The sequence below is a fragment of the Megalops cyprinoides genome, chromosome 10 (assembly GCF_013368585.1).
Source record: "Megalops cyprinoides isolate fMegCyp1 chromosome 10, fMegCyp1.pri, whole genome shotgun sequence".
Classification (NCBI taxonomy): Eukaryota; Metazoa; Chordata; class Actinopteri; order Elopiformes; family Megalopidae; genus Megalops; species Megalops cyprinoides.
Genome location: NC_050592.1, coordinates 12,840,045 through 12,852,352, shown reverse-complemented (window position 1 = coordinate 12,852,352; position 12,308 = coordinate 12,840,045). Strand labels below are relative to the sequence as shown.

Sequence of the window (12,308 nt, the reverse complement as noted above, 5' to 3'; positions counted from 1 at the left end):
AAGGTGGTAACAACGATTCAGTGAATTCAGTTAGTTTGTCAGATTTGACTGAGAAGCTAATGTTTACTATCAACTTTTTCATTTTGAACAGGAGAAACGTTTTCAGGCAGGTTAAACTATACATGCAATGACAAAAAAAAATGCACACAGCACAAATTGTGTTTTTATATTCAGTATATGGACATAGACATTGATTAATTTGCCATTTCTTTGGAGTTTTGAGTTCAGAACCCCTAAAATGTAGGTGTTGTTCATATCATAACTGTCCTTACCTTACCAGCACAAGTGCCATGTTGAGATGAGTTAAAAGGTTGTCAAGGCCATTTAACTGGCACAAACTATCCTGGGTGTAACCCCCATCCAGTGTTTTGGCAGCTGTTTAGTTGGCATTTAGCAGAGATGGGTGCATGTAGTTATCTGTTATCAGTGTCCCCAGAGGAACAGGAGTCAAATAACAGCTCGTCTCAAAGGTGACAAACAAATGACATCCGTCCTATTTTCAGAGGAGAAAAAGGAAGTTTGCTTTGTGTCTCCTCCATTTCCAATGTCCCAGCTCACAGTTCACTCAAAGGAGAAATGAGAGCAGAACAGTGTCCAGACAGAAAGGAGGGCAATATACTAGGAATAAAAACAACTGGAAAAATAGAAAACAAAAAAACACATCAGTAGGATGATTGGTTTTTCAAACAGTCATTCAGAGTTCGTGTTTTCAAACTGTTTTCTTTCAGACTTATTGAGATCTACTTATAGTCAGCTGTGTTGTTAGACCTCAGACAAGAATTTCATTTTATTATTTCTTTTAAATCTTCCAGAAAATTCATCATTTGTACAATCAATCAAGCAAATTGTATTTAAAATAGCACTCTAGGAATCACCACTGATCTCTTCAAAGTGCATATTATATAAAAACCATTACACATTATAAAGGTATAGCGTTAAATGGATGAGAAAAAAAAAAACAATTATACAATGACAAAATGTGAATAAAAAGATGTCTAAAAGTATGACCATAGACTGCAAGTCAGTTACAATTCTGAATGATGTCCATCTGGACCAAAAGCATTAGCCCAACCCTTAAAAGCTATCTGTGCAACGTTCCCAGACATTTCAGAATTGTTTTCAGCTGTGAAAGAAGGTCAAGACAGGGTTCACTCAAACTAAAGGGGGAACTCATCTGGAACAAACACCATCGCGAGAGCAGCTGAGATAGAGAGGCCCTGAATTCATTACGATTTTATTGCACTTATCATCTAGTTATTGCTAGATATCATATAAGGATGGTAACAAGCGCAACAATAGAATGAGGCCAGCTACTGTGTCAAGAGGCAAGAGGTAAAGCATAAGCAGTTTTCCTGATCGTATCTTTATCTTTAATGACATATCACACAGAAGAGACTACAGGGATAGTATTAGGAGGTGGGGGCAAATGGTGTAAATGCACTCTCTGACCCCAGGCATATTAAGCTGCTTCAGTTTTTGTCAGCTACCTTATTAGAGGTAATAAGCATCTTAAACATTTTTATCCCCCAATAGACTTTGTTGGATTTATTAATGTTCCCCTATAGAATTTTTAGCTGCATTCATTAAGTTCCTATCGCATTCTTATACTCACCTTAGCTCTCTGCTTTAATGATGTGTCATTGCACATTGTCACCAGAGAACCTTTAACAATTGCCTGGTAAGTTAAAGTGTACTACCTTTTTGGTTTACCAAGCTGTATAAATCGGGCACAAGTGAAAACTGTAACCTATGTAAGTTGCTCAGGATAAAAGCCTCTGCTAAGCAACTCGAACGTGAAATGTAAATGTATAAGGTTTGTGATGACGGCCTCCATAATTTTACCAAGAATATTTAAAACTCAAGAAACCTGAATATCATATGTCATGATATTGCATTATTAAATCAAAATATTTAATTTATTAAGGTGATATGGCATCTTATAGGGTTGATAAGAATCAACCATACTGCATGCTATCACAACTGTTTCACACAAATCACAAAAAGGTTTATTGGTAAAAAGGTGCTGCTGATTGGTTGATTCTGATCAAGCAACCCAGGTGAGGCCAGTGTGGACTTTGGCAACTATAAATGGCACTATGTCATGTCGCTCTTGCCTGTAAGTTTATTGTGCTGTCATCTAATGTGTGCTTCCTATTCATTCATGAGTCATCTGTTTTTGTTGCCAGTTGCCTTGGTGTATTGTCTACTTTTTTCCCTATAGTTCTGGGCTTCACAGTGGAAACAAAGGATGTCAACAGTGGATGTTGCAGTGTTTTACTGATCCACTGAAAAGCACTGTGTGTAAAGCTGGCCTAAATCATGTATAGTTACCTGAAATCTAAATTCATCAATACAACCAAAAGACACCATTACTCATTTCTATAAAAATCTCTCCTCCATTTGAGGTAAATTTTTTAAATTACACCTAGTGCTTAACCATAACTCCACCATAAAAGGACAACATGTGGTTGTCATGGCAGCTGTTCTAAAACAAGATACCTGAATGATGTTCATACAGTAACAGTTGTGGGCAGGTACTTTAACCACACCAGTATTTGTCCCTCACACTTATGTATGATTGACTTCATGGAATTGTCCTACATGCCAAAGTAGAGAAAAACTGAATGAAAATATTAGTAAATCATGTCAACAGTTTGGTTGTTTTCTTCTAAATTACTCTGAGACAGTTCTTCACATCACTTCAAAGAATGATAGGAATCGGGCTCTGAGGTTGTTTACTTCTTATGTATTTGTGTGCATTTCTGAATCAACAGTGCAAATATTTTACATGGAAAGGGAAACACTGAAAGCTGTGTTATCTGAGGATATGGAAAATCGTCACACCTTGAATGCTGTGTTTTGTCTCTGAGCTCTCTGAGGTTGGCTGACCTGAGGAATCTAATACGGTTTCAACTGATGGCCTTTCAGCATCAGCTCTCTGTGATCTGATGAACTTGAACAGCTGGATCTTGTACAAAACCACAGTTTGGCCTGTAGCCCTCATTCCAGACTGCTGTTTTATTTTTCACACTCTTTAAAGAGGGGTTTTGATTGCTGTCTTGATTTTTTAATGGTGTTTATGCCTGCTGTAGAAGATTGTATGGAAGTGAGTCTATTCTGAGCACTCAGAGGATTGAGCTTGTGCTGTTTTTTTGTATTAGACAGTGTATCTTACCCTTATTGTTAGTGACAATGTAAAGTAATCCGGTAACTGAGGTGGAGTGTAATATAATTTTATTATTTCATTTTGTGCTATAGGAAATATGCTGAGTGTTAATTTAAGCACAGTGTCATGAGCTTATCACTCAGACAATGAATGAGGAAAGGGGCTGGAAATACATTCAGGGGGGTAGTGCATCCCAGACATCCGCATGCGCTAAAAACCATGCATCCACTGCACAGGCCCAGAGCCTGAACAAAGTAATAGACCAAGATAAAAATCAAAGGGCATATTTAATGTAAGCTTCAGCTTCCATGCTCCTTCAGTTTTATTTCAGTCACATTACATTTTTAGAATCAACTCTAACACATGCATTAGTGAAACATTTAATCTTAATCAAAATTAAGAAAACATGTGTTTATTTTACGTTTAAAAGTTCCAGTTGTACAGAGTGGCACTGCACCTTAAATTTCTTGAATCTGTTGGGTGTGATTTTACATACTCATGTGTATATATATAAACAAACAAACAAATCCATTGAAAGTAGTCTAAGTTGGGAATATGCCTTTAAAATCATAAAATGTATCTTTTAAGCTTGCATTTTTAGCTCTCTGCTTCTGTTCACTTGTATGTCCTCAACCTTTAAAGGTATTAAGTTGATTGATTATGAAAAAAAAATGATTCTGATAAGAACTGAAAAGCAGCAAATGAATGAAATGTAATGAAGTATGACCCTAACTGACAGAGTAGCCATTGTGTATACAATGCCATCTAACTAAAAAAGGAAGTCATGATCGCAACATTATCTGACATGGTTTGTTTACTATATGTTTTGCGAATAACATCCAGATGATACAAAACAAATAAAAGAACCATAAAACATCAAATTAGCAGCCAAAATATTAAATATTTGTGACTGTACATATAATATTTATGAACAAAAAAAGTTTACAAACGAGTGTTATTACATATGAAAGTAGCTTGTTTATACTCAACATTTATTCATTTTTAGAAACTTATTAATCATCAGCTCTTGTGTGATTAAATAATATAAATCTCCTGACTAGGACTTTTATCCCCTAATAATGAGATTTTAGTTTCATTGTTTTATTTTCTTTCATGGCACTACTATGCTTCAGTAAGAGAGGTGTGTAAATCTTACTGACTGTACAATTATTTTTCTTGTGGCTGTGAATTTTGAGTACATGTGGACCAGTCCATTATTAGAATGGGAGGTGTTGAGGTGTTGGGGTGGGGAGGCTCATTATTTCACCTCTGCTGTTATCACAGGATGCTACAGGTGGTGCTACGCATGGGATGGGTTGCTGGTAACCGGGTATACTGGTGCCTGTAATTGTGCTTCTTGTTGTAGATTGTTGGACCTGCATTCTCAGAGCCGCCAGCAGAGGGAGTAGTCTCCTGCACGTTCCCTGAGCTGGCTTCTGGCTTTCCCCCTTTGTTGTTTTTAGTCTTTTTAGCTTTCTCTTTGTCTTGGGGCTCAGTGGAGGAAGTGGGGGCCTCTGTTGTGCCCTCCAGAGGTGGGAGGGCATCTGGTGGCAAGTCAGTCGGGGTTGGCTTCCCTTCTGCCTGTTCCTCATTTGGTATATTGAGATTAGAGGTGGAGCGCTTAGCATTGGTGCAGGTGGAACTGCAAGTCAGGAAAAGAGAAAGAGTGAATGAGACACAGCTAATTTCTTTGTTGTATTAGACTAATAATAAAAAAAAAACAGCAACATCTAGGATAGCCAGGTTATTGCACCCACCTATTGGAGCTCCTGTCTTCTGAATCCCTTTGCTCACTGCTATATCTTAGTTCAGCTGGGGTTTTAAATGATAGATCCTTCTTCCCCTTCAACCAGTATGTCTTCATGTAACCTTTACCCTGGGGACCAGCCAGAAAGAACATGACTATAACTTCAAACCATGTGCTTGTGGACATAAAGACCTAACTGCACCATCATGTCTGTTCATACTGTATCTAAATGCAGTAACGTAATGCCAAAAGAGATTTCAAAACCAACAGATCTTGTATTTTTTTCTGAAGAAACAGACAAATGCTAGAGGTGAACTGGACAGAGGTTGGCGGTCAGTGGCCTACCTTAACAAAGATCTTGCCTCTCTCCTCAATAATGTAGGGTTCATGCTCCAGGTGATCCTTTGTGGTCTGGCTGATGTGGATTTGCATACCCTGTGCATACAGCAAGACAGTAGAGACAGATTTTCTATCTAACTTACCTAATCATTCAGCTCCATGAAGAAACTATTTGGGAAAAATCTGCACGGGAATGTGCGGCTCTCACTCACCACCCCATTGCTTTCCATTCGGGAGGCTGTATTGACTGTGTCCCCAAACAGACAGTAGCGTGGCATCTTTAGCCCCACCACGCCAGCCACCACCATGCCAGAGTGGATCCCTGCATGACACACCCAGAGGCTGAGTCTGTATTTCTGTAACGCTGTGATACTACTGTATATTTCGCAACAATTTAGGTGCACCACCTTTCTTACAGGTTTATCTCATGTTTGGTGCAATCCTATCTCTATAACCTATGTTCTGCATACCTGTAAACTTTGGCACACTACAGATCTTGGTGTCCTAAAGTTCAAGGAAGAAATGAGTGACAGAGGACATGGACTTACCCACACGTATCTGGATGTTGTCCCCAGTGGATGGGTCTTTGAGGTGGTCAATGGAGCTAAGCATGTCTAGTGCCATGTCACAGATGTGGTGTGCATGGAATGTGGTTTTGTTGGGTACTCCTGCCACAACCATGTAAGCATCTCTGATGGTCTCCACCTGGCATTGAGGCATGAGATGGCAGAGCTCAAACCAACTAGTTTTCTGTCAACAAAATCTGTGAGTCTAACATAGCTACAGTAAACACTGCTATGTGATGTCTTTCACTCAAAGTGAATCTGAAAGGGCACAAATTATTGGTATTACACCTGTGAAAAAGATTCATTTGGTTGCACATTTGGTAGGCCTTATAGGATGTGATGTTGATGTTTAGCCATATCAAGATTCTTATGTCCAAACTCACAAAGGAAAGGATCAGTTTCTGTTACTTGATCACCTTCCCACAGTGCACTGCTTTGGCCTTGTCACCTTGTAGACGTTGTGTTTCTCGCTGAGCGTGTCAAAGACAATGTAGATCTCGTTCAGCATGTCCACCACCTGCATCGGTGTTATGTGGATGCAGATCTCATTGAACTTCACTACGTCACTGAAAAGGATGGTCACGTCTGGGAACACCTGGAGTGCATGGCAGAAAGACAGATATATTACAGCGCAAATCTGTGAATTAAAGGCAGAAAGACTGCTTCTTGTTTTGAGTTTCTGGATTAATGTTAATGCTCTTCTGGGTTAATGGTCTTCTCCTTAATTAATGCTTACCCATAATGCACAATCAGTACACAGCATAAGGGTGCAGAATACATTACATCATTAAATTTCCCTGCTTTAGGTGAGACAAGAGTGCAATGAATGTAATGAGTCTTAAAAAGTACATGGATCTGACTCACACACCCTACCATGAAGCACAGAGCACAAGGTGCTGCAGTATGCAGTGATTGGTCTGGCTTCAACACCTTGGAGATTCATCCCCCACACCAGTGTCCTCCTTGTACCTGGCAGGTCTCCAATGCTGTGATGCCCTTTCGCAGTCGGTCAGCCACAGCCTTGGGGATCATGGCATACAGTAGCGAATCGCCCCTCTTCTTCTCCTCATCCAGCTTCTTGATGATCTCCTGGAGCTGAGCATATTTCTGCTGCTCCTGTGGCGATGAAAACGAGGGAGAGAAAGCAGTCATCTGTCTCCTCTCCAGCTGTTTGTGTCTAACCATTGTGCAAGATGAGTGAATAAGCTTTCAATTTCAAGTTACTGTCTACACATCCACACAAGTTCACACAAGTGTCTGGGACGTTTTTTTCTGCGGCCTTGAAATACCGGAGATAGCAAAACAACATTAAACATCCAATTGTACAAAACACGTTTATATTATTTTGCATGATTAACCAGTGTGGCCATTTAAATAAGGATCATCAATCTGCAGCTGTTGACTCCTAACCTAATTGTGTCTAATATGATGCTATTACCTGTGTGCAAATAAAAATCTGAAACCAACGGCTTTCACGCTATTAAAATTATTGAATGTAACCAAACATCCTCGGTATAATTTAAATTATTACGTGTGAAGCACAGAAAGGTAATGCTACCTTGTTAGATGCAATCAAGGAAAAAGTAAATACGGTGCAGATGGTTGATGCTTATTTAAATTGACACTCTTGTAAATTGTGCAGAAACAATAAAAAAAGAGGTTTTGGATAAGCAGCAGGTCAAAGACAAATTTTTAGAATGTCAGGCTTACAAGCCTCCAGTGCCTTGCATAAATCTGAAAATCATGTATATCTCTGTTTCTGCATAACCCACTAGCCTCCTGAGCGTGTCTGTGTGGGAGGACATACATTCTGAACTGCAGAATACCTGGTCAAGAGCCAGCTGCAGCTCTGCCGACTGCTGAGTTCCGGCTAAAATGAGCTCTCTGCTGGAATCGTGGAGGTTCAGGTCGTTGACATATACACCCATTTTAATCATATCTTCGACTGTTTCAATACTGCAAAGAGAGAAATGTATTTCACATTTAGTTTTTTTTTTTCTCTTAAATTTAGCCAGTTACGTTGATTGAGAAAAGGTCCTCACTTACAGTAAAGTCCTGGAGAAGGAAAGAGGTAACAGTAGTTCAAAATATGTTTTATCGTAAAATCTATTTAGCAAAGGATTCCTCCCGTTAGGCTCTACATCATGTGTACATGAATATGGGAGAGCAGCTTACATTGGCGTCCCGAGGAAGATGAGGGAGTCCCACTGCGGGACATACTTCATCTGGCCCTTCAGATGAAGTGGCTTCTTGGGCGGCTCCCGCATGTCCTCAAAAATGGTTTCACTGCACTTTCCTGGGGATGCGAGAGACAGAATCCCATCCAGAAGAACTACATAGATACAATAGACAGATGACTACAGAAACTGAGGCGCATGGATAAGTCTTTTCTTCTCCAGCATAGAATTGTCATGCATCAGATGATAAATATTACAGTTTACAAATATGCCTATAGAAGTAACCTGTGTTGATTTGACTATACATATGAGACTGTTTCCCACTGATGTATTTTGAAAATGTGACTGTCAAATGGTAAACTGTTGATTTGTTTTCATATTCATTCCATAATTATGAGATATAAAACAAACAGTGAATAGGATGATAGAATGATGTTGCACTATACTGAGACAAGATAGGGCTCAGTTCTGAAAGACACCAGAAGACATTTTGCTACCTTATCATTTTTGTCTTTGCTTTCCTGATTTGCTGGCACAGGTTGGTTAACACACCATGTAAACCATTTCAAACACAGTACGTAAGCACCCTGTTTAACAAACAAAGAAACCTGACTTGGTCGACTGTGTGGAGAGGAGGTTTCACCTGTGACAGTCTGAAAGGCCAGCAACTCGATGTCCTCCCCCCCAGAGTTGGCAGAACTGTTGTACTGAGTCAGAGCACTGCTGTACTCCTGATCTGTCCCCTTCATCTCCTCCATTGCCTTGATGTCTGCACACATAAGGATGAGAAGTAATCCCATGATGGCTGCCATTTTAAAAATGATCCTGTTGCTGTGCATTCATAATATTTAAGGTTTAGATGTAATTTTCAGGTTACTTCTTTAATCAGTGTGAATTTGTTGAATAATTTTTTTACATATTAGGACCCATTCAGTTATGTGCCACAATATTAACAGTGTAAATTCTCATTATGATAATTATGACTGATTATGATAATTTATTATTACCTTTGTGGCATACCTAAAACATGAAAATATGCTGAGATTACCTATAATGTGATATTCAGAGTGTTTACAATGTGACAGAGAATGGATTCTCAGAATTATCCCTATAGGTGAGATCTGGAGGTGAGATATAGTATAACACTACACATTTCAGCATCGCCTGCTCCCCTTGTGCCGATAGTATTATCCCAGTTCAAATGGTAGCTCTTGGTGTACCTCTCTCTTCTTTCTTGGGTTTCTCACTCTCCTCCTTCTCCTCTGGCTCCTCTTTGCTCAGTTTGGGGATGTTCACCTTCTGCTTGCTTTCCACCACAGCCTTGGACAGCAGCTCGAAGACATTGTTCAAATGGGTATAGATCTGGGGAAATAAAGGGGATCATACTGTATGTTCAGCCACACAGAAAGCAGACACATGAGGAGGTAATGTTAGAGTGGAATTCTTATTAAATATCTGGTATTTAGGGTAAGATCTTATAGTTTAAAACACAACCCCTGTTTTCTTATATTAATCTATTATTATATCATTATCAATTATACTAATCAAATGCTTTTATTATAGATTATTACTTTAATGAAGAAACAAATTAGCCTATAGTGCTAGAGTCACCTGATTTAGATGGATTAGACTAAGATAGAAACAGGCTGGAATGCCGCAAGCAGAGGCACAGACAGCCATCTTTGCACTCACGTTGTCCCAGCTGAACTCCAGCATGGGGCGCACCAGGGTGAACTCCTCGTTGACCTTCTTCCCCTGCAGGTCGGAGAAGACCTCCTTGAGCCCATCCCCAATGCGGTACATGGTCATGTCCCGGCGGAAGATTACGCTGAAGGGGAACATGTCGAAGAAGATGCCCCGCTTCATGGGCAGCTTCTCGTACCCCGGAGCAGTCTTCTGCTGGGGCATGCGGTGCTTAAAGGCAGCATTGTCGAAATTCATCTTATAGACCTGCGGCGGAAGGGGAATTTTCAATTACAGGTTCTTCAATTGTCACATGATCATCAGTGAATTCTCCTGCTACTTTAAATGCTAAGATGGAACTCTGTCTTTTAAATTTGAATATTACTTTCTTAATTGAATTCATTTACCATCTTCATTCAAGTACCTATGTCAACATAGGGAATTTTGTGAAAGTTAATGTCGGGGCCCCCAAAAAATCCCACTTAAATCACATGACAAGGTTTTGTTGCTTGATCAAATAAAACTACACCCATGGAAAACCAACACAGACGTTTTGTTCATACAAATAACATGACAATAACAATTTTTTTTTCAAAATACAGAACAAATGTTTATCCTTCATTAAATTTAAATCGCAAACATACCATAATGGCAAAAATGTCCAAAGCAGCTGTTATCTGAGTGGTTGGTGTGTCCAGTGAACCTAACCCTTAGCAGAAAATGAATGCCCGAGGGTGGATGTCCCTACACACTTACCACATATGTCATCTTCTCAGTCTCCTCTTTGGAAAGAATCTCCACTTCAATATCTGTGTTGTAAAACTGTCTCCCCACTTGAGACAGCTGTCCTATTGTGAGAATGTTAACAAGAAATACAGATGTCTGTAAGCTTGACAAAGGAATAATTCATGACCTTGACTGCTTTACCATGGAGTAAATAGCTCACCATCACCATTTACAATGGGTTGCTTTTTTTTCTTATCCCTTACCTTTTACAAACTGTGTGAAGCCCTTCCTAGTGCTGCGGTAGTGCAGGGTCAGGCTGGTTTCGCACTCCTCCTCCACACAGAAGCTGGGGGGCTGCACTTTTGGAAAGGAGAAGCGGAAGTACTCGTGCAGGTTGTCCAGTTCATTGATGAAGTCTCGCACATTTCGCCCCAGCACCTGATACAGAGAGAACCACATAGATTCTTTACACATTTCCGGGGGAGCCGTTCCTTATTTGTCATATCTGACATGTAAGGAATTTTACAAAATCATACCTGGAAAATCATGTGTGTTAATGGAAAATTTAAGAGGACCAGCACTCAACAAGAACATAAACAAGATCATTTCAGGTTACCTTTAAAATCCTCTCATAGCCATAATTTCCAATTCTCTTGACCATGTAGACTCCAAAGGCATACATCAGTTCATCATGGGTCTTGCCCAGGACCTCTCCAGCTGCCTTGGCCAAGCGCAGGATCAGGTTATCACTGTTGTGAGAAAAAGATTACTATAATGGACTCATTAGTCAAAAGACCACAGTTTTACTCTCATCATTAGTAATGGGAGAGTTAGGCTTTTTCATTCCCTTTGTGGGTAGATTCAGTCAATCTCTAACTTGTATGAAACAAACAAATGACATTGCTCTCTAGAGCAGAACATCATGATTGGTTCAGATCAGTAAGTCAGTGAAACTATGTGATAACTCTGCCCATTTGGAGTTTCAAAGACTCTCCCTCACGTATCTCCTATGATACTATCAGTCAGTGACCCCAAACCAGTCCTACCATAGGAATTTGAGGCTTACCACTACTGCAGCCCAGAGGAGCTGTAGGAGACAGCATGTGACATACTATGACAAAGAAATAATTAAATGTGAAGAATCTTTCTCTACCTCTTGAAACTACAGCATGAATAAGAAACCTTGACAATTCTTCATTAATTTTGTTCAAAGGGGTAATAGTTATCAATAACTGGCCAATGGGGGAGCAGGAGCTGCAGTTTCCATGGAGATCTGGAAGGCTGTGGTGTCTTGGACTGATGAAATTACGTTTCTAAAATGAAATGAATTCATTTCTCTACCTTCATGTTAGATCCATCAACCACCTATGTGAAACAAATCTAAAACTGATATGGAAAAATGCTATGAAAGGAGCTTGGCTCTCTATAACTTCCTCACCATGCAATAGCTAATTTTCTTTTCAGAATAGAATGCTGAAGTCCTATTTGATCTGAGTGTAAGGGTAGCCATACTTGTACATCTGGTGGCGAACAAACTTAAGGTGTGGGATCTCAGCCCGGGCCTCAATCAGTCTCCATACGTCCTCCCCGTAGGACTCATTGATATAGTCATTCACCGCTTCCAGGTACAGGCCGTACATCTTCAGGGGGTTGGGAACCTCCACGATTTCTGCCTAGGTTAACTTCTCTGCAGGGCCATGGTGACATGGGTGTGTGTGTGTGTGTGTGTGTGTGAGAGAGAGAGAGAGAGAGAGAGAGAGAGAGAGAGAGAGAGAGAGAGAGGGAGGCAAGGTTAACTTGCTTTGAATACTTCAGAAAAAGTGACATTGTGAATTATAACTAAGCACATTAACCAGCGAACATCGAACATTTTGCTGTTAATTATGAATGACAGTGATTTAAGT

General features: G+C 39.9%; 1 protein-coding gene across 1 annotated transcript; it reads right to left on the bottom strand.

The window, feature by feature from the left end:
* Positions 1-4,444: 4,444 nt before the first annotated feature.
* Positions 4,445-12,044, bottom strand: LOC118783928 (soluble guanylate cyclase 88E-like). Its single transcript, XM_036537856.1, has 16 exons — positions 11,917-12,044; positions 11,021-11,153; positions 10,668-10,842; positions 10,435-10,526; positions 9,688-9,945; positions 9,216-9,357; positions 8,639-8,764; positions 7,994-8,114; positions 7,645-7,774; positions 6,788-6,934; positions 6,267-6,413; positions 5,801-5,957; positions 5,465-5,574; positions 5,259-5,348; positions 4,924-5,042; positions 4,445-4,808 (listed from the first exon to the last, which is right to left on the bottom strand). Exons 1-16 carry the CDS (start codon positions 12,042-12,044, stop codon positions 4,445-4,447), a joined length of 2,439 nt encoding a protein of 812 aa, XP_036393749.1.
* Between the last annotated feature and the right edge of the window lie 264 nt (positions 12,045-12,308).